Raw genomic sequence first — 25313 nt, forward strand, 5'->3', positions numbered from 1 at the left:
TATTCCCATTGAGTCTTATTCTTGGAAGGAGGTTTACTTTGAGGGTACCCGACCCCTTGCCTTGATGTCTCCTAGTCGAGCAACTTGCTTGTTCTTGTAGTAATCAGTCAGTCTGCCTATATTGTTTTGTATTTTTCCTGTCAGTCCTTCTTTCAAGAGATATCTTCTGTTCTTCTAGCCACTCCAGGCTGGTCTGCCCGTCCTTTCAAGAGGAAATTTCTCACCTCTGAAGAATCTGTTCAGGATTCCACCTATAGTCTTATGCAATGCAGAGGCTCTGCTGGAAGCCTCCTTCACTGGGTACGTAGTAGCCCCATTTTAAGTATTCCAATCAGTTATAGGCAGAAGACAGACTTACAAGCTTTCTATGGTGATATTTCTGGCTATTCCTTTCTATCCCGTTCCAGTGTCTATTTTATAATGTAATGCAAAGAAAACCAAGATTCAAAAGACAGCCAAGCATCTTAACATTATTTCCCCCCTTGTCCCCATTCCAACCATGTCTCAATCCCTGTATCCCAGACCCTTGTTGTTCCAAAGTTGTGCATACATCATTATTTATCTCTGTCCCACTTAGCCCATGCAAACCTGCCTAATTGTTCTCCAATGATATATTTTTTAAATTAGAAATTCATACATGGTTTTGTTGGCTTTTAATACTTAAACAGAAACAAACCCAACCCATATTGCCAAGTTGCTTTTGCCTCACAGCTGCCGTACAGTTTCTAAGCTGTAATCTTTACAGACACAAATGCGACATCTTTCTCCCTTGGAGCAGCTGATGAGCTCTAAACACTAACTTCTGTTTAGCAGCCAAGCACTTAACCACTGCACCACCAGGGCTCCTTTACTACAGGTTCATTTAATTCTGCTGTATAAACTATAGGTGGTTATTTGTTCATGAAGCTTCCATTATTCATTTGCAAAACATAAAAATAATTTTCATATCTGCCTAGGGCTTTATTATTCTGTTTTGGGAATAAACACAATCTTCCTGCTTAGTGTCTTTGTTATCATAGTTTCAAATCAACAGGTGTGTTGATTGAAATTAGGTTTAATTAAAGTCATCTGAGAGAGATGTTTAATTATTACAGAGTAATTTCACAAATAATCAGATAACCATAGTAAGACAACTTATAAACAAAATTGCCAGAGAAAAAAATCAACTCATTGACAAAATTCTGAAATGCAAGACTAAAATGAAGTGATATAGAATATATTCTTCATGGTATACTGCCACCAAGTAGGTAGGACATTTGTTTTAAAATCATATGGTAGCATTTTTCATTATAAAAGCAGTAACTATTAATGTTGTTGTTAAATGCCATCAAGTCGGTTCTGACTTATAATGACACCGTATAGGATTTCCAAGGAGCAGCTGGTGAATTTGAACTGCCAACCTTGCAGCTCTAACCACCCTGGAGGTTGAGTGCTTTTCCTAGGTGCCCCCCCCACACACATACACTAACAGGAAAGCAAGAGAGAAAGAGAGAGTCACCTCTAATCCTATTCCCTCAAATCCTTCTTCACAGAAGAAAGACTTAGCAATCTGTTTCTAAAGCCAACTGTTGGAAACTCTAAATCACAATGGTCCAATCTGCAACTGATCCTGGGAATAGCCCTGAGAGCTTTCCGTTCTGTTGTGCGTGGAGTGCCTGGAGTTAGGGGCTCACTCCACAGCAATTAACAACCACCAGTACCTTCTATCCAATTTTTCATCAAGTATTTTAACACAAAAAAATACAAAAACATTCACAACCACAGAACAACACACACACAGACATAGAATCTTACCACAGAAAGACATCGCTTATATCAGTTGTAATCATCAGTGTATATCTTATTTCATTATTTGCTTAATATCTGTGGTATTATGTCTGTAATGAGACAATCAGTTCCTGCAACAGAATGTTAAATCTATACCTAGAATCCTGGTGTGGTGCTGTGAGTTAATGTGCTGGACTACAAAGTCAGTTTGATTTGCTCCTCAAAAACCCTACATAGGGTCACTAGGGATTAGAACCGACTTGATGGCATTTCACAATAACCCTGGTGGATTAACACACTGGACTGCAAGGTCGGTTTGAACCACAGCTTGGCTATTCAAGCTCACTAGCTGCTCCTAGGAAACCCTATACAGGAGTCTCTATGGGTTAGAACCCACTCAACAGCACTTAACAACAACAACACCCTGGTGTGGCACTGTAGGATAAGCACATGACCTCAAGGCTGATTTGAACAGCAAGGTCGGTGATTCAAACTCATCAGCTGCTCCTTGTGAAACCCTATACAGGATCACTATGGGTCAGAACCTACTCAATGGCACTTAACAACAACAACAAAACAACAATCCTCACAGCACATACTTGAATATACTCAGAAAATTCTAATTTGATACAAACTTTTATAAACATTCATACACTGATATTGAAGTTTAGAGTTAGCCTTACACAATGTTTGTAGAGAATCTAGTGTGGTTTCAAACTTGGGCAATGTAACTACATTCTTTGGCTCACTCCAAATACCATTCTAATTTAATCAAAATGATTTAAAAGGACCTGATTTTTAACAATAAAGTGTTCCATCTGTTTCTTAGGGATGATGCCAAATCAAACTCCTCAGCCTCTTCATTCTGTGGCTACTATGAGCAGTGAATTGCATTTTCCTTTTTAAGTGACCATGTATTGAATACTTACTATGTTCGAGTCCTGGTATGGCAATGTAGGGTAAACATTGGACTGGATACAAGGTCGGTGGTTCAAACCCAACAACTGCTCCTCAGAAATCCTATACAGGGTTGCTATGAGTCAGAAATGACTCGACAATGCTTAACAACAACATGAGTCAGAACCAACTCTATGGCACTTAACGACAGCAACCATATTGCACTAAGCACTAACTAAGTGAACTAATAACTAAAAAGATTGGTGGATCAAGCCTACTAGCCACTCCTCAGGGAAAGATGTGGCATTCTCCTGTAAAGATTTACAGTCTTGGCAACCCTATGAGACAGTTGTACTTTGTTCTAAAGGGTCACTGAATCAGAATCAACAATGGCAATGGTATTTTTAATTTGTTTCCTTTTGGAATTATGTTCCCGAGACCCCAGGTGGAGCAAATGCTTAACACACTTAGCTGCTAACCAAAATATTAAAGGTTCAAGTTCACCCAGAGGCATCTTGAAAGAGATCCCTGCCAATCAATTTCCCAAAAATCAGCCATTGTAAACTCTATGGGGTCGCCATGTGTTGGAGTTTTCTTGGTATCCTCTGGTTTTAACTATGCTCCAGGTAATGTAGTATATTTACTTGCCCTCTCTCACTAAATCCTCATAACAGCTCAGCCAGGTAGATATTGTTTGTACTCACTTTATGGATTAGAAAACAAAGGTATATAAAACATAAATTTTTGGCCCAAGATCATCCAGGTAAGAAGTTGAAGAGTGAACATTTCTATCCATTCTGACACTTTCCTTGTTCTAGTCACTGGCCCTATTAATAATCTTACATCCACAGCCGGAAGTCTTAGGGAGGTGTAGCAAGCTGTCTTGTCAGCAACCTCTTTCACAGAGACTGGAACCATTGCTACTCTGAGGACTGGCCAGTGTGGTAGAACTGTATGGCTTTGCAGGGCTCTAAATCACAACACCATGGTCTAGGACAAGACTAGTTCATTCAGCCTTGATTCTCAGAATTTTCTAGCTGGAGTTATGTTCCTCTTAAAACCAAGTATTTTAGCAATAAATATTAATCATTGTTGTTGTTACATGCTATCAAGTTGGTACCAACTCATAGTGACCCTATGCATAACTGAACAAAACACTGCCCAGTCCTGGGCCAACTACACAATTGTTGCCACACTTGAGCCCATTGATGATGCCACTTTGCCAATCCATCTCACTGGGGATTTTCCTCTTTTTCTCTGACTCTCCACCCTACCATACATGATATCCTTCTCAAGCGACTGGTCCTTCCTGACAATATATCCAAAGTATGAGAGACAAAGTTTGGCCATCCTGGCCTCCAAGGAGCACTCTGGCTGCACTTCTTCCAACACAGATCTGTTGGTTCTTTTGGCAGCCCAAGGCACCTTCAATATTCTCCTCCAACACAATAACTCAAAAGCATCAATTTTTCTATGGTCTTCCTTATTCACTGTCCAGCTTTCTCATGCATATGAGGTTATTGAAAATACCATGGCTTGGGTCAGGTGCACCATAGTTCTCAAGCTGACATCTTTGCTCTTCAACACTTTAAAAAGGTCTTGTGCAGCAGAGTTGCCCAATGCAATACGTCATTTGACTTCTTGACTGCTGCTTCCGTGAGTGTTGATAGAATGAAGTCCTTGACAACTTCGATCTTTTTGCCTTTGATAAGAATGTTGTTTATTGGTCCAGTGGTGAGGATTTTTGTTTTCTTTACATTGAGATGCAATCCATACCAAAGACTGTAGTGTTTGATCTTCATCAGTAAATATTTTAAGTCCTCTTCACTTTCAGCAAGCAAAGTTGTATCATCTTCATACTGTAGGTTGTTAATGAGTCTTCCTCCAATCCTGATGCCACACTTTTCTTCATCTAACCCAGATTCTCAGATTATTTGCCCAGCATACAGGTTGAATAAGTATGGTGAAAGAATACAATCCTGTCATATACCTTTCTTAGTTTTAAACCATTCAGTGTTCCCATGATCTGTTCAAACAACTGTCTCTTGGTCCATGTACAGATTCCTCATGAGCACAATTAAGTGTTCCAGAATACTCATACTTTGCAATGTTGTTCATAGCTTGTCATGATCCACATTGTTGAAAGCCTTTGCGTAGTCAATAAAGCACAGGTAAACATCTTTCTGATATTCTCTGCTTTCAGCCAAGATCCCTCGGACATCAGCAATGAAATCTCTCATTCCACGGCCTCTTCTGAATCTGGCTTGAATCTCTGGAAGTTCTCTGTCAGTGTATGTTTGCAGCCATTTCTGTATTACCTTTAGTAAAACTTTATTCACATGGGATATCAAAGATATTGTCCAATGATTTCACATTTTGTTGGGTCATCTCTCTTTGGAATGGGCACAATCCAATCAGTCGGCCAGATAGTTGTCTTCCAAATTTTTTGGTATACATGAGTAAGTGCCTCCAGCGCTGCCTCACTTTCTTGAAAGATTTCAATTTGTATTCCATCAAGTCCTAGAGCCTTGTTCTTTGCCAATTCTTTCAGTGCACCTTGGACTTCTTCCTTCAGTATCATTGGCTCTTGATCATATGGTACCTCTTGAAATGGCTGGACATCAACCATTCCTTCTGGTACAATGACCCTGTGTATTCCTTACATTTTCTTTGATGCTTTCTGCATCATTCAATAATTTGCCCCGAGAATCCTTTAATAATGAAAGTCAAGGCTTGAATTTTTTCTTCAGTTCCCTCAGCTTGAGAATGCTGAGCATGTTCTTTCTTTTCGGTTTCTGACTCCAGATCTTTGCACATTTTGTTATAATATTTGGCTTTATCTTCTCGAGCTGATCTTTGAAATTTTCTGTTCAGCTCTTGTACTTCCTCATTTCTTCCGTTTGCTTTAGCATCTCTACACTGGAGAGCAAGTTTCAGTGTCTCTTCTGACATCCATTTTGATCTTTTCCTTCTTTCTTTTCTTCTTAATGACTTTTTGCTTTCTTTCTTTATGATGATATGGAGCTTTTCCACCATCTCTTTCTGCAGATGTAGTCAATTTGATTCTGTATATTCCATCTGGTGAGGTCTATGCGTATAATTGTGTCTTATGCTGTCTAAAGAAGGTATTTGAAATGAACAAATCATTGATTTTGCAGAATTCTATCATGAATTCTGCAGCATCATTTCTATCACCAAGGCTATATTTTACAACTACTGATCCTTCCTCTTTGCTCCCAACCTTTGCATTCCAATCACTAGTAATGATCACTACATCCTGTTTGCATGTTTGATCAATTTTATATTGAAGAATTTGGTAGAATTCTTCTATTTCATCCTCACTGGCTTTAGTGGTTGGTGTTTAAATTTGAATAATAGTGGTATTTACTGGTCTTCTCTGTAGGCACATGGATATTATCCTATCACAGACAGTGTTGTACCTCATAATTGATCTGGAAATGTTCTTCTTGTAAATGAATGCAACACCATTCCTCTTCAATTTGTCATTCTTGCATAGTAAGCCATGTGGTTGTCAGATTCAAAATGGACAATACCAGTCCATCTCAGCTCACTAATGCCTAAGATATCAATATTTATGCATTTCATTTCTTTTTTGACAACTTCCAATTTTCCCAGATTCATACTTCGTACATTCCATCTCCCAATTTTCAATGGATGTTTACAGCTGTTTCTCTTCATTTTGAGTTGTGCCCCATCAGAAAATGAAGGTCCTGCAGGCTTTTCTTCCACGAGCTTTACTCCATTCATGTTAACATGGTCAGCTCTCTTTTGAGGAGGCAGCTCTTCCCAGTTGCATTTTGAGTGCCTTCCAACCTGAGGGACTCATTTTCTGGCACTATATCTGACAGTGTTTCTCTGCTATTTATAAGGTTTTCAGTGACTAAATATTCGGATGTAGTTCATCACTTCTTCTTCCTAGTCTGTCTTCATCTAGAAGCTCATCTGAAACCTGTCTACCATGGGTGACCCTGCTGGTATTTAAAATACTCATGACATAGCTCCAGAATCACAGAAACTCACAAGCCACCATAGTACGACAAACTGACAGACTAATTGTAGGATATCCTAAATGTACAGAAGGGTATGAAGAAGAAAATGTATGTTTCTATTTTTTTGCAAACTAGAAACAATAATTTTTACATATTTTTAACACTGCTTTAGGTGAGATATAAGGAGCTCTGGTAGCTTAGTGGTTATGGATCAGACTGTTAATCTCAAGGTCATCAGTTTGAAACTACCAGCTGTTCCACAGGAGAAAGATGAGGCTTTCTGCTCCCGTAAAGATTTACAGCGTCAGAAACCCTATGTAGGGTTGCTATGAGTCGGAAAGGACTCCATGGCACATAACAACAAGGTGAGATATAGAGTTCTGAAGTGGTGCTCTAGGAATAACACTTGACCACAAGGTTAGTTTGAACTGCAAGGACAGCAGTCCAAATCCATCAGCTGCTCCTCAGAAACCTTATACAGAGTTGCTATGAGTCGGAACCAACTTGACAGCACTAAATAACAAGAGGTAAGATGTGCCATTTTTTATTCACTATTATATCACAAGCATTCTCTCATTTCATTAAAAAGTGTTTAAAACCATCATACTAAAGACTATTTAATATGTTGTATGTTTGTACCGTATTTATTCACTCATCCCATTATTAAGAAATGGTATAAACTTTAGTTTAAATCCTGTCTCTACCACTTGATGAGATAGTTTATATAAAGTACACAGTTCCATGCTTTACAAGTATAATAAGAATTGCTGCTGCTGCTGCTGTTGTTGTTGTTGTTAGGTATCAGTTTCCACTCTTAATGGAATAGAACAAAACACTGCCTGGTCTGGCGCCATTCAAGCAAATCATCGTTATGTTTGAATGCCTTGTTGCAGCCACTGTGTCAATCCACCTCATGGAGGTCTCTATTCTACCAAGCATGATGTCCATTTCCAGGGAATGGTCCTTCCAACATGTCCAAAATATGTGAGACACATTCTCACCATGCTTGCTTCTAAGGAGCATTCTGGCTAGTAAGTATTAGCTATTACTATTGTTGGACATTCAGGTTGCTTCCAAAATCTTAGTACTACAATTAATTAACATTTGGATAAATATCCTTGTATATACATTTCCTTTCCCTATCTTTCATTGTTTCCTAAGGCTAGATTTCTATAGGTGTAATTACTGTGTCATAGGTTATAGAATTTTATAAACCTTCTTTATTTAATTTTTGCCCTTGCTAATCTTGGTGTCAACCATGCTGACAAAAAGTCTGCATCATAAAGGCTTTGATCTGAGCTGATGCATAGATCTTTCCAGACCTTTCCTTTAGAAGGTTCTAGATATTCAAAAGGAGTTATATTAAAAGAGACAGTAGATGTGCTTTTCAAATTATTGGAGTGATTTTGCATCTATCTTATTTTTCTTAAAGCACAAACATCTCATTTTGGTTTCTCTCTAATCTTGTTTCTCTGATAATTCAGCTGATTCGTACCATTTAAGCCCATTTTAGTTCTGTGGTTGGAATTCAACATTTGGTTCAAGAGCAAAGATTTGACCCTGGTCCATGTTAGTTGGCAAGGGCAAAGACAATGATGATACATCTCAAATTGCATCACAAGCCCAAGGCAGAGAAAAGGACACGTCAGAACAAAATTCTTACCACACCTTGGAAAACAAGTCAAATGATGATTCACTTATTGGGTTATAACATCATCCTTGTATATTGCAGATGTAGTTGTTGTTGTTGTCAGGTGCTATCGAGTCGGAACCAACTCATAATGACCCCATGCACAGCAGAACGAAACAATGTTCGATCCTGGGCCAACCCCACTACCGCTGCCACACTTGAGTCCATCAATGATGCTACCTGGCTGATCCATCTCATTGGGGGTCTTCCTCTTTTTCTCTGACCCTCCACCCTACCCAGCATGACATCCTTCTCCAACGATTGTTTCCTCCGGACAATATGTCCAAAGTAGGAGAGACAAAGCTTAGCAATCCTGGCCTCCAAGGAGCACTCTGGCTGCACTTCTTCCAAAACAGATCTATTGGTTCTTTTGGCAGTCCATGACACTTTCAGTATTCTCCTCCAACACCACAACTCAAAGGCATCAATTCTTCTACGATCCTCCTTATTCACTGTCCAGCTTTCGCATCCATATGAGGCTACTGAAAACACAATGGCCTGGGTCAGGCTCTTCAACACTTTAAAAAGTTCCTGTGCAGCAGATTTGCCCAGTGTAATACTTTGTCTGATCTCTTGACTGCTACTTCCAGTAACAAGCAGATGACTTAAGCATAGCAGATAGCAGGAATATATTCAAGAAATTGTTTTCGTGCATGTATTACTGGGCTGTCAGTATGTGGTAACTATAGGAAATGAAGATAAGAAATAGATGTATGAGCCTGGAAAAGCTAGAGCAAGAAAAGATACATCTTCGAAGAAAGATCATCAGGAAAAACCCAAAACAAAAATGCAACTGTCAGAATTGTAAAAGTAGAAGTTTTGTAACAAAATCAGGAGAGTAGTTAATCTTACAGTTCAGAAACAGAGGACCCTAGTACCATTAAGGGAGAAAAGCACAAGCAGAATGTGGGACCTTATCCAGAGAAGCAGTGACACCAGAGATGGAGACAGAGATGGGGACATGAAGAGACAGAGCAGCTGAGGACTCTAGATTCATGGGAAGAGAGGGACTAAGAACTGGCGGCCAGGAGGCAGACTTGCAGAATGTGCCCTTTAGGTGTGTAAATTAGTATATATGCCTGAATGTTTAGAAAAAAAAAAAAAAAAAAAAGCCAAAGTGTAGAGAGAGAAATACTCTAATCTGATGGTACATGGAAGGGATTATAATTATTGCAAGAAACAAGGTATATGATATGTTGAATGTAAAACTGATGATCTGCCCTGTAAACTTTTACTCAATACACCATAAAAACTTTAAAAAAAAAAAAAAATGAATGAATAAAGAGTTGACAAAAATCTTATTGGAATTCCTGACTAAAACTAGAAGTTTTGACATAAATGAATAAATAAATAAATTAATTAATTAATTAATAGAAAGAAAGAAATAGACATATCACCAATGTATTCTCAATGAGAAAGAAGTGAGATGAGAAAAAGGTAAGAAGCAGAAGCCCAACCACCCAGGAAATTTCCCTAAATGATATTGTCCACACAGAAGTGAGGGTCTAACATGGAAATGCAGCAAAACGTTTTTTATATGTACTAATAAGCAGCTTCCAACTTTTGTCTAGTGGTCTAAGAGTCTTCATAAATGCAGTCTTGTTCTGGGGCAGAGCCTATCCCTGTCCCTGAGTCTAAATTGTCCAGGGAACAGGTGCCGTTTTTAGTTGTCTAGTACCAGGACATACTTTATGATGGGCTTCCAAAATTAGATAGGAGGCAAGTATGGCTTTCCTATGTGGAAACCTCAATGGAGCAGAAATTTCCTGTACCCAAAGCCAGTAACAAGCAGATGACTTAAGCATAGCCAATCTTCTCTCTCCCCGTCTCTACTCCCAGTCTCTGAGTGTTGAGGGCGTGACACACAGCTTCAGGAAACCACTCAGAATCCAGTATGGCTACAATGGCTGTATCCAGGGTTTGGTCACAGCAGCTCCCATGGTGGTGTCCAGGGCACAGGGTGGGCAGTGGCAGTGATCACAGTGCCAGTTGCAAGGTCCTTGCCAGATTCCTCTTAAGGCATGAGTTTGGTACCATAGCACCAGGGTGGTTCTGGTTCCACTCTTTCTTGGATTCTGTTTATGCAGGCCCTCCAGCCTTCCTACCTATTTTTCACTATCTTTCTGTGAATTCCCTTTCTATTTAAAAGAACCAGATTTGGTTTCTGTTGCTTGTACCTAATCATCCTGAATAGTAAAACTTGGAATAGTAGGTAGTGGGTGTATGGGTGGGGAAATGTGGTAGGTCCCCCAAAGATATCCATGTCCTAACTCCTGGGACCTTGAATATGTTACCCCATATGCAGGTGAAAATTGGAAGACAGTAGAAGAATCAAAACATTTGAGTTATGGTGCTGGAAGAGAATATTGAAAGTACCATAGAATGCCAAAAGAACCAACAGATCTGTGTTGGAAGAAGTACAGCTAGAGTGCTCCTTGGAAGTCAGGATGGCCAATTTCGTCTCTCATACTTAGGACATATATTCAAGAGGGACCAGTCACTGGAAAAAGATATCATGTTTGATAAAGTGGAAGGTCAGAGAAAAAGAGGAAGAACCCATTGACATGGATTGGCACAGTGGCAGTAGCGATGGGCTCAGGAGTAGCAACAGTTAAGTGGTTGGCATAGAACCAGGCAGTGTTTTGTTCTGTTGTGCATAGGGTCGCTATGAATCGATACCAACTAGATGGCACCTAATGACAACAACAACATATGGCAAAAGGGACTTTGTAGATGTGATTAAGTTAAAGATTTTTCAGATTATGAGAATATTCTAGATTTTCTGGTGGACCAAATGAAATTACAAGGGTCCTTTAAGGAGGGAAACAGGAGTTCAGAGTCAGAGAGGAAAAACTAGAAGGTGGTAGGTATACTTTTGGCTTTCAAGATGGATGGCCTGCAAACAGAGAACAAAGGAAGATGAGAAAGACAAAGAAATAGATTCTGCCCTACCAGCCCCAAAAGGAATGCAGTCCTGCTGACACCTGTTTTAGCCAGTGAGACAGGTTTTCAATTTCTCACCTCAAAAATAGTAAGATAATAAACATGTGCTGTTTTAAGCCACCAAAGCCAGTTGCTGGCAAGTTGATTTCAACTCATGGTGACCTCCTAAATGTCAGAGTAGAAAATCATTGTGGGGATTTGTTACAGCAGCAATAGAAAACTAATACAGGGCATTATGTCTTTCTTCTGAAGAAAGTATAATCTTTGTTTTCGATTACTGGATTTCAAACATCAGAAAGATTGTGGGACTCTTGTGACTTGCTTATCATTCTACTGAACCCTCATGGTTTATTGAGGACAAAACCTGAAGATGGTGAAATAGACCCAGGGGAAGAGTCCAAAATGATTAGGCATTTGAAGAATATTATGTAGCTGCTTAACATTGCTAGAAATGCAACATCTATATATTTATAATATTGTTGTTGTGAAGTGCCTTTGAGTCAGTTCCGACCCATAGCGACCCTGTATAGAGCTTCCGAGGAGCATCTGATGAGCTTGAACCACCAATAGAGATAAGTCACAAACATCAAATTACAGATAATAAAATTTTTGAAAAGTACATTCTGGGTACTACTATTTAATCTATGTTTTCTTTTATATCACCTATAGTCCACTCTAAGGAGCTCTGGTAGCATAGTGGCTATGAGTTTAGCTGCTAAACTCAAGGTCAGCAGTTCGAAACTATTAGCGGTTCCATGGGAGAAAGATGAGACTTTCTGCTCCCATAAAGATCTACAGCCTCGGAAACCTTATACAGGGTCATTATGAGTTGGAACCGACTCCACAGCACATCACCACCACATTTCACTCTGGAGCCCAGGTGTGCTGTTATAGGATAATGCACTGGACCGCAAGTTTGGTTTGAACTACAAGGTCAGTGGTTCAAACCCACCAGCTGCTCCTTGGAAAACCTAGACAGGTTTCCTATGAATCAGAACTGACTCCACAGCACTTAACAACAATAGCATATTTCATTACATTCACATAACTTTTTTGCTCCCTTTCTCTTTTAGAGCTTTGAAGTTATTAGATTTTCAGGATTAGGAGTTTAGAAATCCTGAAAATCTAACAAGAATCTGCATTGGTAAAACAGCAACCAGTAGTGAGAACAAAATAAAATGTTTAATATCTTGCTCAAACTTGCCTTCCTCTGGAGAATTGTCAAAAAGAATAATGTGATTTCTCTGGAAAACTTTTCTACTGCAAGTAGCATTTTGAGCAAGTTAATTAGGCATTATGAATGTGACTGCCCTTCCCTCGGGCTTCTGACTGCTCATTAAAGGACTTATAAAGCCTATGCATTTTCTTCACTACAAAGGAATCCTAGGGCAGCATAGGATTGAACAACACCCTTGCCTAGAAGTCATTGTTTCTCTTTTTTACATGATAATAGACAATCTAGGGTACTGACTTCCCCATCCCCAGTGTTGGATGTCTACACTGACAAATGATCTTTTCCCCTTGGGGGTTCCTTTATCACTGAAATGTTAATAGTGGCTGTCAAGGAGGAGTCCAGGATGGTGCAAATGTTAAATGCTTGACTGCTGACCAAAAGCTTGGCAGTTTGAACCAACCCAGAGGCACCTCAGAAGACTGACTTGGCAATCTGCTTCCAAAAGGTCACAGCCTTGAAAACCCTATGGAGTAGCTCCACTCTGCATATATGTGGCCACCACATATATGTTTTGATCAAGATAGGCAGGCTAGACTGAGACTTTAGAACCACTCACTCAGTGGTTCTCAGTCCTTCAACTGAAACACTATGTCCGGTAGCAGGGAGGACCTATGTAGGCTCAGGAAATGTGTGATGCAATATTCCACTGGGACTACAGTCCCGCATCCTGAGCTTCCAAGGATCCTGTGTTCTGAGTGAGGCCAGGCGGTCAGTGATTCACCAAGTAGTGGGCAGAAAAAAGAGGAAGCAGAGAGGGACCTCATAATGATCTCAGAAATAAAGGCCAGAGATTCTCCTGTGTCTGCCCCTTTCTCTCCAAAAAATCATCATTACTAAAGTTATGCTATGGGTTCATGGGTGATCAAGTTGTCTTCTCTCTGTCCACACTTACTGCCCACACCCTCTGCTGTCCTTCCATGATACGTTGCCTTCTTAAGGGGTGTGTCTTTCCTTGCAGAAACATCACTGCATTTTCAACTTCTTGTTGTTAGGAGCCATCAAGTTGGTTCCGACTCATAGTGGCCCTACGCAGAACAAAACACTGCCTGGCCCTGGTCGTGTAACAGCAATTGTTATATTTGAGCCCATTGCTGCTGCCACTGTGTCAATCTATCTCATTGGAGGTCTTCCTCTTTTTCACTGACCCTCCACTTTGCCAAACACAATGTCCTTCTCCAAGGATTGGTCTCTTTTGACAACATGTCATAATCGCGAGAGATGAAGTCTCACAATGTTTGTTTGTAGGGAGCATTCTGGCTGCTTTTCTTCCAGGACAGATTTCTTCTTCTGGCTTTCCAAAGTACTTACAACATTCTTCGCAGACACCATAATTCAAATGCATCTATTCTTCTACAGTCTTCCTTATTAAGTCAAACTTCCATGAGGCAATTGAAAATACCATGGCTTGGGTCAAGTGCACCTGAGTCCTAAAAGTGACATCTATGCTCTTTAACACTTTAAAAAGGTCTTTTGCAGCAGAGGCATCATTTGATTTCTCATCTGCTGATTCCATAAGCATTGATTGTAGATTCAAGCAAATTGAAGTCTTTGACGTCAATCTTTCTCCACTTACCATGATGTTATTTATTGGTCCAGTGGTGAGGATTTTCATTTTCTTTACATTGAGCAGCAATTCATACTGAAGACTGTAGACTGATTTTCATCAGTACGTATTTCAAGTACTTTTTGCTTCCAGCAAATAAGATTGTGTCATGTAACTATCGCAGGTTTAATGAGTTTACCTCCAATCCTGATGCCATATTCTTCTTCATGTAACCCAGCTTCTCAGAATATTTGCTCAGCTTACACAGTCAGTAAATATGGTGAAAGAATATAACACTGGTGCACACCTTTTCTGATTTTCAGCCATTCAGTATCTCCTTCTTCTGTTGGAATCACTGCCTATTGGCCTGTGTACAGGTTCCTCATGAGCACAATTAAGTGTTCTGGATTACCATACCCATTCTTCAGTTTATTGTGATCTACACATTTGAATGAATGCCTTTTCATAATAAATAAATCACCAATAAACATATTTTGGTATTCTATGCTTTCAGTAAATGATAGCTCTAGTTCTACAACCTCTTCTGAATCCATCTTGAATTTCTGGCAGCTCCCTGTGGATATATTGCTGCAACTACTTTTCTTTTCTCTGTGTTTTTTTTTTGTTGGTGTGGTTTTTTAATTTTTACTGTAAATTGAGTGAAAATTTACAGAAAAAAGCATCCATTTGCATTCAACAAATCATACACTTGGTTTCATCTCAATTATTGCAAACCTCCCCCCACCCCATGCAACAACAGTTATCCCACTTCCTCCCTGTGCTTCCTGTTTTTATTCTACCCACCTTCCCATCCTTTCTCAATTTTGTCCTTAGGTAAATGTTGCCCTTTTGATTTTCAATTATTATCTATTCCGTGTTGAGCATACCAAACTAGTGTTGTTGTCCCCCCATACATCTCCCTACTGCTTGGCTGAGATTTGGGCCATGAGGGTGAGTTCCTTTTCAAACCTGAAGGGTGGTTGAAGGTCATAGTGTTGGGTTTCTCCAGTCTCTTTCTAACCAGTAAGCCTGGTCTTTTAAAAATAATTTTGAGTTTTGTTCCAAATTATTTTCTAGTCTACCTGGCACCTTCTAATGTGATCCCTTTCAGAGCAGTTGGTAGTGGTAACCAGGTACCATCTAGTTCTTCTGGTCAGAGTTATGGCGACTGATGTTCATATGTTCCATTGGCCCATTGGACTAATTGATTCCAAGCATCTTCAATTCTCATTACTCCTCTTTCTTGCACACATGGAGAGACTAATAGTTGCACCTCAGATTGCTGCTCATGAGCTTTTTAGATCCCAGATGAACATTGTTTTTTTGAACTATGCTATGCCAGTTGATCATGGCATCCCCTGAGACTGTGGTCCAGAGCTTCCAGGCCTAGCAACTCATTGCCTTAAGATGTTTGAGAATATCTTTGCCCATTGTACTCTCCATCACATTCATACAGGGGTTTGCTGTAACCATTTCTGAATTGTCTTCAGCAGAATTTTAATTGCATGTGATATTAATGATATTGTTAGATGCATTCCACGTTATTTGGTCCATTTTCTTTGGAATGGCATAAATATGGATCTCTTTCAAATTTCTTGGCATAGACAGGGCTGCATCAGTTTCTTGAAAAATTTCAATTTCTATTCCCTCAATTACTAGGGCCTTGTTTTTTGCCAATGATTGAAGTGCAGTTTGGACTTCTTCTTTCAATACCATTCGTTCTTAATCATATGCTACCTCTTGAAATGGTTGAACATCGACCATTTCCTTTTGGGATAGTGACTGTATTCCTTCCATTTTCTTTTAATGCTTCTTGTGTCATTCAATATTATGCCAAGGAATCCTTCAATATTAGAAGGTGAAGCTTTTTTCATCAGTTCATTCAGCATGAGAAATGCTAAACATGTTCTTCCCTTTTGGTTTTCAAATTCTAGGTTTTTGCATATTTCATTATAATAATTGACTTGTCTTCTCAAGCTGCTATTTGAAATGTTCTGTTCAGCTCTTGTACTTCCTCATAATTCCAGACATTTGTTTCTGTGGTACTGTAAGATAAGTACTGGACTAGTAACCACAAGGTTGGTGGTTCAAACCCACCAGCAACTCCTTGAAAACCTGAGTCTCTTCTGACAACCATTTTTATTTTTTCTTTCTTAGGTGACACCATGATCAATTGGCATAGCATAGTCTTTTTAATTGCCTTTTAAATTTTTAATTGCCACACCTCTAGATTTTTAAGCATACTATGGCATTGTATTGCATTAAGCAAATCTGCTGCACAAGACCTCTTTAAAGTATTCAAGAGCAAAGATGTCAGTTTGAGGACTAAGGTGTGCTTGACCATAGTATCTTCAATACTCTCATATGCATGTGAAAGTTAGACAATGAATAAAGACTGTAAAAGAGTTGATGCATTTGAGTTATGGTGTTGAAGGAGAATATTAAAAGCACCATGGACTGCCAAAAGAACCAACCAATCTGTGTTGGAAGAAGGACAGCCAGAATGCTCCTTAGAAGTGAGGATGGCTAGACTTCATCTCTCATAAGTCGGACATATTATCAGCCAGGACCAGTCCTTGGAGAAGGACATCATGCTTGGCAAAGTGAGGGTCAGAGAAAAGGAGGAAAACCCCTACGAGATGGACTGGCACAGTGGCAGCAGGAATGGTCTTAAATGTAGCAACAATTGTATGGTTGGCACAGTGTTTTGTCCTATTGTGGATAAGGTCCTTATAAGTCAGTGCTGACTCGACAGTGCCTAACAACAATCATGGCATTGTCCTAGTGTGACACTGTAGGATAAGCGCTAGACTGCTAACCACAAGGTTGGCAGTTCATATCCATCAAATGCTCCTTGGAAACCCTATAATGTCCCTATGAGTTGGAACCAACTCAATAGCACTTCACAACAACAACATGGTACTGTAGGATAAGCACTAGACTACTAACTGCAAGGTCGGCTGTTCAAAACAGCCAATACTCATCCATCTCAACTCACTAATGCTTAATATATCTCTTTTGGAGTATTTCATTTTTGACAATTTCCAGCTTTCTCAGATTTATACTTCATGCATTCTATGTTCTGATTATTAATGGATGTTTGCAGTTGTTTCTTCTTATTTTAAATTATACTACAGCAGCAAATGAATGTCCCCAAAGCTTTACTCCATCCACATCATTAAGATCAACTTTACTTTGAGGAGGCAGCTCTTCCCTAATCATATTGTGTCTTCAAACTTGAGAGGCTCATTGTCTGGCACTATATCAGACTATGTTCTACTGTTGCTCATAAAGTTTTCACTGGCCAATTTCAAAACTGGAACACCAGGTCTTTTTTTCTTGTCACCTCAGCCTGGAAACTCAACTGACACCTTTACACCATGGATGACCCTGTTGCATTTGAAATACCGGTGGCACAGTTTCCAGCTTCACAGCAACACTCACATCACTACAATGACAAACCAACAGAAAAGTGGTGGTATCATACACAAATATTACCATGTTTAGTGTTGTTGTTGTCAAGTGCTAGCAAGTCAGTTGAATTCATAGTTATCCTGTAAAGGGTTTCCAAGGAGCAGCTGGTGGGTCTGAACCACACGCTTTTGCAATTAGCAGTCCAGTGCTTATCCTACAGTGTCATACCCTCATCCCACCATATGTAGTGTTGCTATTAAGTGCTGTCCAGTCTGTCCAACTGATAACCTATGTAGGGTTTCTGAGGAGCGACGCGTGAGTTTGAACTGCTGACCTTTTGGTTTAGTTGTTGTTAAGTAGCCCAGCATTTATCCTACAGCACCAGGATAGGTGTTGTTAAATGCCATTGAGTCAATTCTGATTATCAGCGATCCTGTATAGGGTTTTCAAGGAGCAGCTGGTGGGTTTGAACCACCAGTCTTGCAGTTAGAAGTTCAGTGCTGATCTTTCATAAGTAATAAGCTTCAGTTATCAATTAGAATACTCTTTCTTGGCAAAAATTATTGGTTATTAACTAAATTCTGAATGTTACAAATTTGTAACAATATCAGTTTATGGCAGTATTGTGAATGAGTTTCTTAATAATGTATTTCTAATATTTGGGCTTTAGGGGGCACCAAAAGCTTTGCATCTAGTCTTTGGCTGTTCATTCCTTCTATTTAACTTAATTTTGGTAGTCATCAATGCCTGAAATGTATGTCAAAGAGTTTTAAAAACATAAAACACAATTCCAAAGTGTTATGTTATAATAGTAATAGTATAAAGAATATAAAATTAAATCCTTTAGTCTTGAAGAAACAATTTTAAAATCAAGTGTATAAGCTACCTAGAGTAGGTAGAAACAGAGATTATTCGGGAATATTATAACAACTCATTATTGAGTACTGAAGTCTATTTGTGTGGTTTTATTAAACTAAACTACATGTGTCAATAAGCATAAATTTAAATTAATATATAATATTGTTGATGTTGTTGTGAAATTCCGTCAAGTCGATTCCGATCCATTGTGACCCTGTATAGCGTTTCCAAGGAGCAGCTGGTGAGCTTGAACCACTGACCTAGAAGTTCAAATGACTTTGCAGTTTGACGCATAAGCCCACAGCACCACTATTAGGAATAGGAAAACATCTAAAGATAACCATTAGAGCAGCTAGACTGTGTTGCTGGAAATAGAATGAATAAGTAATAAATTAAGTGTTTTCATTATTCTTAAATTATTTGCATACACTAGATAATCAATATGTACTGACATGATTTAATATGTGTCTCACTTAGGAGAATATATTTTACTAGTATGGCCTGAAAGATTTAATGTAACTTTTGCATGTACTTTTCCTCATTAGAATAACATTTTTCAAAGTGAGAGTTTAGATTATATGTCTGAGAACCACCCAGGATATTTGTAAAAAATCCTGACTCTTGAGCACCCCCATTCCTCTGGCCTGTAGACTCAAGCATCCAGCAGCAGGGACTAGAGCATGCATCTTTAACAATCTCTCCAGTTACTTTTAACGACTCATGAAGTGAGGACCATTACTTAGGCTATAGTCAGTCTAAATCAATCCAACTACTTAGCAGAGAGATAAATGGTAAAAGAAAAGCCTAAGAAAATAAAATTGGCAAGCACATTCACCTGTTTTGGGCGTTGTATGAAAAAAGGGTGAACTCCAGAACTGCCAATACCTGCTACCTGTTTTCTGACATCTCACTTGAAATACATACTTAGTGTTTGGCTCCAAATAGAATTCTGACCGTTGCAGGTATGTGAAATTAGCATCAATTTCTTTGACCTAAGATAGACAAATAACAAGAAAAAAATGATACGATTTGCTTCTAAAATTAACAATAGTCCATTTTGCAGAACTCTATGGAGCACCTACCATATTCCAGGTATTTTTCCAGAGCCTAGGAAACAAGGAGATATTAGACACTTTGCACAAAGCATGACTATAAAAAATCAAATCCATATTAATAAACATGAAAAGTGAAGTACATATTGTTTGGTGATTTATAACTCTTTCAAGGTTGTAAGTCTCCAGAAAGCCAAAATGTAATATACACTTAGATAAATAATTTTTCTTACATGATAAAATAAGTTTATTTGCTAGTGACTTTTGGAAAAAAATTGCCCATTAGCTAAACTGTTGTTGTTGTTATTGTTGTTAAGTGCCATCGAGTCTATTCCAATTGATAGTGACCCTGTATAGAGTTTCCAAGGAACAGCTAGTGGATTTGAACTGTCAACCTTGAGGTTAACAGTACAGTGCTTATCTTACAGTGTCACACCAGGACTTCACCTAAACTGTTAGTTGGTGCCTGTTGTTGTATAGATGTGTGCATGAAAAAGAGAAAAAATAAAACCTTTAAGGATGTTGAACTATGAACAGTCAACAGAAGAAACACAAGAAAGTAGATGAGAAAAAAAACAAACTCCTTAAGAATCATTTTTCTGGGATGATCTGCTGTACACCTACTACACAATGAGAAACCACCCCAAACATAATGATTTAGTTGAAAAAGAGAAACTAAGACCTTTGTACAACCCCTATAATAAGAGATTTAGCAATCGATTTACTGAGAAAAGGGGACCATAACTGAAAGGCAAACATACAATACCAGGGGGCTTCAAAAAGTTGGTGGAAAAGTGGAATTAAAAGAGATGGAATTTTCCATGAACTTTTTGAAGACCCCTCATATGTCTAGAAATGCATTTATGCTGCAACTGGGAGAAGACATTTGTCAGAACAAGAAAATTAAAACTACCAAGGTTTTTTTTAAAAACAAAAAACAAGGTATCACCATCATTCAAGGTTTCTTCTGTTAAAAGTCAATCTTAATATAAATGTTTAAAATGTGCAATGCATTGAAAATGTAGAATTCATGCTAATATTTGTGTACATTTGGGGAGTGTCATGTTCCTTGAAAGATAATCATTCCAAGCCTCCATAGTCACAAGTCTCTATTTATACTTTGTGCTCAGATTTTCTGCTGCATGAATATGATGGGTTTGCATCTGGGGTCTCCTGGGATCCAAGATAGTTTTTACTTACTGTGCCAAAGGTTTGACTTTCAAAGGCACTCTATTTCATATTAGCTTTTCATGTAAGGGGGTTGTTACTTTCCACTGTGGCTCTCGCCATTATATTTACAGATTAAGTCCTTAATACCCTCAAGTACTGCCAGAATTTCAAAACAGGAAGATGAATTTTGCAAAATGGTTAAGAGATGATTCTGCAATGAGGCAATGCAGGTGATTGTTTAGGACCTTGCATTTACCAAAACTTCCATAAAGAACAATGAGCTCTGAGAGCCAGACCACTGCACTGCTTCATTTCTTTAAGTGCCGTTTCTGTCATGATATAAGCAAAACCTGTTTGTGCTTTCATTATTTATAAGGCTGAAATATATTTGAAGACATTTTTTCAGCAGAATTCACTGACTTCACACTGTTAGTTATTTATTAGACTCCTGGTGTGACACTGTAGGATAATCATTGGACTTTGAAGCACAATGTTGGCAGTTCAAACCCACCAGCTGTTTCTCAGAAACTCTATACAGGGTCCCTATGAGTTGGAACCGACTCGATGGCAGTAAACAATAACAACAACAGCAGCAGTTATTTATTTGGAATAAAAGTTTTAAATAAACATTTTTTTGTAAAATATAATATATGCCCATTATATCTCCAGTTCTACACATACTTTTGGGTCTGTGTCTCACAAGTCAACACAGGGATGCTCAGGTAACAGGTGAGTTCAGTCACATGACTCAGTGATACCCTGACCCCACCAGCACCCCATCAGAATTCTCTCTCATTGCTGCAATCAAGAACGCAAAGGAGTCATTGAAGGAAGCAATGGAAATAGTATATTGTCTGTGGTTAATGATTAATGTGTCTTCATCATCATTAAGTGCTGTCAAGTCGGTTCCAACTCATAGTGACCCTGTAGGGTTTCTGTGGAGCCACTGGTGAGTTTGAACCACCAACCTGGTAGTAATGTGGTTATAAAGGAACCCTCATGGCATCATGGTTAAAGCACTTGGCTACTTACTGAAAGGTCTTCAGTTCAAACCCACCAGCCGCTACAAGGAGAAAGTTGTAACAGTCTGCTTCTGTAAAGATTCCAGGCTTGGAAACCCCGGGGCAGTTCTACTCTGTTCTACAGGGCCACCTTCAGTCTGAATCAACTTGACAGCAGTGGGTTTGCTCTTTTGTGTGGTGCTGCAGGGTAATGCACTGGACCACAAAGTCAGTTTGAACACACAGTTGGCAGTTCAAACCCACCAGCCCCTCCTAGGAAATCCTATTTTTTGTTGTTGTTAAGTGATGTCTGTTATTGTTGTTGTTATGTGCCATGGAGTCGGTTCCGACTCATAGCGACCCTGCACAGGGTTTCCGAGGCTGTTCATCTTTACGGGAGCAGAACGCATTCGTAATCACTACGCTACCAGAGCTCCTTCTAGTTGATTCCAACTCATTGTGACCCTGTTAAGGGCTTCCAAGGAGTGGCTGCTGGGTTTGAACCACTCACCTTATTGTTAGCATTCCAATGTTTATCCTACTTTTTAATAGTAGTTAATTTGTATTATTTAAGTCTTCAATTATGAAGAGGAGGATGTGTGGAAACTAAATCTCTATTAGTTTGAGATTCCTCTTTTCTTGCATCTAAGCTTGCATCTAAGCTCTGAGGAGTACCCTCAAGTGAAAGAGGGAAAATCTTCAACTAATCAAGGGAGTTCTACAAGAGGACTTCAAAAAGTATGTGGGAAAAACAGCATTTTTCCATGTACCTTTTGACGTTCCCTCATATCATCTCTACTTCCCCTTTCTCTCAACCTGGGGCATGACCCAGAGTGAAAAGGGCCCTTCTCAGTAACCTACCAGTGTCTAACCTCTTTTGGCCTCCCTTCCCAGTCACCTTCTCTTTTAACCCAGGAAGTCTTCTGCTCACTTTGTACATGTCATTAGGGGAGACCAAACACTACAGAAAAGGAGCTCTGGTAGCTTAGTGATTATGAATCGGGCTGCTAACCTTAGGGACCGCAGTTTCAGACTACCAAATGTTCCAGCACTATAGATGGCTGATAAAGTAGAGAGTCAGCAGAACTGAGGGAAACAATGAGATGAATTGACACAATAGCTGCAAAAACAGACTCAAACATCCCCAAGATCATGAAGATGATGAAGATGGCACATCTTCAAATAAGAATGCAACGATCTTTAGTGCTTGACTATGGCAAGAAAGGGAGTGGTGTTTTAGAGATCTGGTATGACTAATCATATGTTCTTCTAAATATGTTTTAGAAGAATCATTATTTACACTTTTCAAATGCAAAAGTCAAAGAGATGATTCTTTGTAATCTGCCTCAGGCTCTATCAATCCTTCCCTATAATAGATGGATGCTTCACAGTCTAGCTAAAAACCCCAAACCCATTGCTCTCAAGTTGATTCCTATGTAGGGTTTCCAAGAACGTAAGTCTTTATGGGAGCAGACATCCTCCTCTTTCTACCACTGAGTTTGAACTGCAAACCTTGTGGTTAGCAGCCCAGTGCCTAACCCACAGCACCACACTATGTGTAGTTTTTACATTTTCAAGTGGTTGAAAGAAAATGGTAATATTCTATGATGCATAGAATTTATATGAAATTTAAATTTCAGTGTCCAAAAATAAGATTTTATTGGAACACAATCATGTACCAAATCCATTTATGTAAATCTGTGGAGTCTTGATGTGGCACTGTAGGATAAGCACTGGACCACAAGGGCAGTTTGAACCACAAGGTCGGCTGTTCAAACTCACCAGCCACTCCTAGGAAACCCTACACAGGGTCACTATGAGTTGGAACCAACTCGACAGCACTTAATGATGACGACAATGTGGCTCCTTTCACAGTACAAACACAGATATTTACATCTGGCTCTTCAGGAAAATGTTGGCTGATACCCTGAACTATATTCAGTAGAGAAATTATTGATTATTAATCCAATTACTTGCACTTTCAGCCAGGATTCCCTGTTACATTATCATCATTCTGTTGTCAAGTGCTGTTGAGTTGGTTCAGACTCATAGCGATCCTCTATAGTGTTTCTGAGAAGCAGCTGGTGGGATTGAACCACCACCTTGTAGTTAGCTGTCCAGTGCTTCTCCTACAATACCTCACCAGGACTCCACTAAAGGCAAATAATAATGTTTCAGAATATTATCTATATATTAACATTTATAGTATCTAATTGATTAACATTAACATGATAGTATGAAAAATCAATGGTGATAAAAATATATATATGTGATTATGAAACAGCCCTGCTCTCCAGAAGCTCATGTTAAAGAATGAGGAAATACACATGTGCACAACTAAGTATCTTTAATGTGCCAAATTCTATGATGCTGTTGCTTTTAGCTGCAGCTGAGTCAGCTCTGGCTCATTATAATCCATTAAACAATAGAACCATTTTGTCGTGGTCCACAACGCTTTCATTGACTGTCCTTTGGAAGTAGATCACCAGCCCTTTATTCCTAGTCCATTTTAGTTTGGAAAACCTCCTGAAATCTTTCCAACTTCAAAGCAACATGCAAGCCTCTATTAGCAGATGTGTGGTGGTTTCACTTGAGGTAGATTGGTCTAGAATAGACCTCAGGACTTCTACATGGAAGCTAGAATTCTGCAATGAAACTGCCATTGCCCTCATTGTTGTTAGGTGCCATTCAATTAGCTCTGACTCAAAGCAATCCTATGCACAACAGAACTGCGTGGTTTTGCACCATCATTCCTATGTTAGGTTCCATTGTTGCTGCTGCTTGTCAATCCATCTCATTGAAGGTCTGCCTCTTTGTGTGTGTGTGTGTGTGTGTGTGTGTGTGTTGACCCTCTACTTTTCCAAGCATGGCATCCTTCTCGAGGGACTTGACCCTCCTGATAACATGTCCAAAGTGTATGAGAATGAAGTCTCATTAGTCTCACTTTTAAAGAGCATTCTGGCTGCACTTATTCCAATACAAATTTGTTTGTGCTTCTGGCTGTCCAGGGTATATTCAATAGTCTTCCCCAACACTGCAATTCAAAGGCATCAATTCTTTGGTCTTCCTTATTCATTGTCTAGCTTTCCATTGCATAAAAGGTATTTGAAAATATCAAGGCTTGGTGAGGTACATCTTAGTCCTCAAAGTGACCTCTTTGCTTTTGAACAGTTTTATGAGATTTTTTACAACAAAGTTGCCCGTTGCAATATGTTGTTTGACTTACTGACTGCTGCTTCCATAGACATTGATTGTGGTTCTAAGTACAGTGAAGTTCTTGACAACTTCCATCTTTTCTCTATTTATCATGATGTTGCTTACTTAATGGACTAGTTGTGAGGACTTTTGTTTTCTTTATAGTGAAGTGTAATCCATATTGAAGGCTACAATCTTTCATCTTCATCAGTAAGTGCTTCAAGTCTTTTTCACTTTTAGCAAGCAAGGTTGTTTCATTCAGTCCTGATGCCCCATTCTTCTTCATTTAGTCCAAATTCCAAGATCGTTTGCTCAGCATACAGATTGAGTAAGTATGGTGAGACTATATCACCCTTATCCACATGTTTCCTGATAGTAAACCATGCAGTATCCTTTGTTCTTGAAGAACCCTGCGCCTTAGATTGTGAGAAGAGGAAGAGAAGAGGTGTAGGAGAACTGGGTGAACGCAACCCAGAGCCAGCTGGGGAACCTTGGCTTACTCTCCCGTGCCTCACATTGGGCGCCAAAATGTAAAAAAT

At 39.1% G+C, this 25313-nt stretch overlaps 1 protein-coding gene across 1 annotated transcript in view; it reads right to left on the bottom strand.

The window, feature by feature from the left end:
- The window catches only part of IL23R (interleukin 23 receptor), a 142540-nt gene that overhangs the window by 24432 nt on the left and 92795 nt on the right, over positions 1-25313 (bottom strand). Inside the window, exon 6 of the mRNA XM_006862496.1 lies at positions 19192-19348. Within this exon, the coding sequence (XP_006862558.1) occupies positions 19192-19348 (157 nt within the window). The remainder of the gene's footprint in view (positions 1-19191; positions 19349-25313) is intronic.

Source organism: Chrysochloris asiatica, unplaced genomic scaffold (genome assembly GCF_000296735.1).
Source record: "Chrysochloris asiatica unplaced genomic scaffold, ChrAsi1.0 scaffold00048, whole genome shotgun sequence".
NCBI classification, from domain to species: domain Eukaryota; kingdom Metazoa; phylum Chordata; class Mammalia; order Afrosoricida; family Chrysochloridae; genus Chrysochloris; species Chrysochloris asiatica.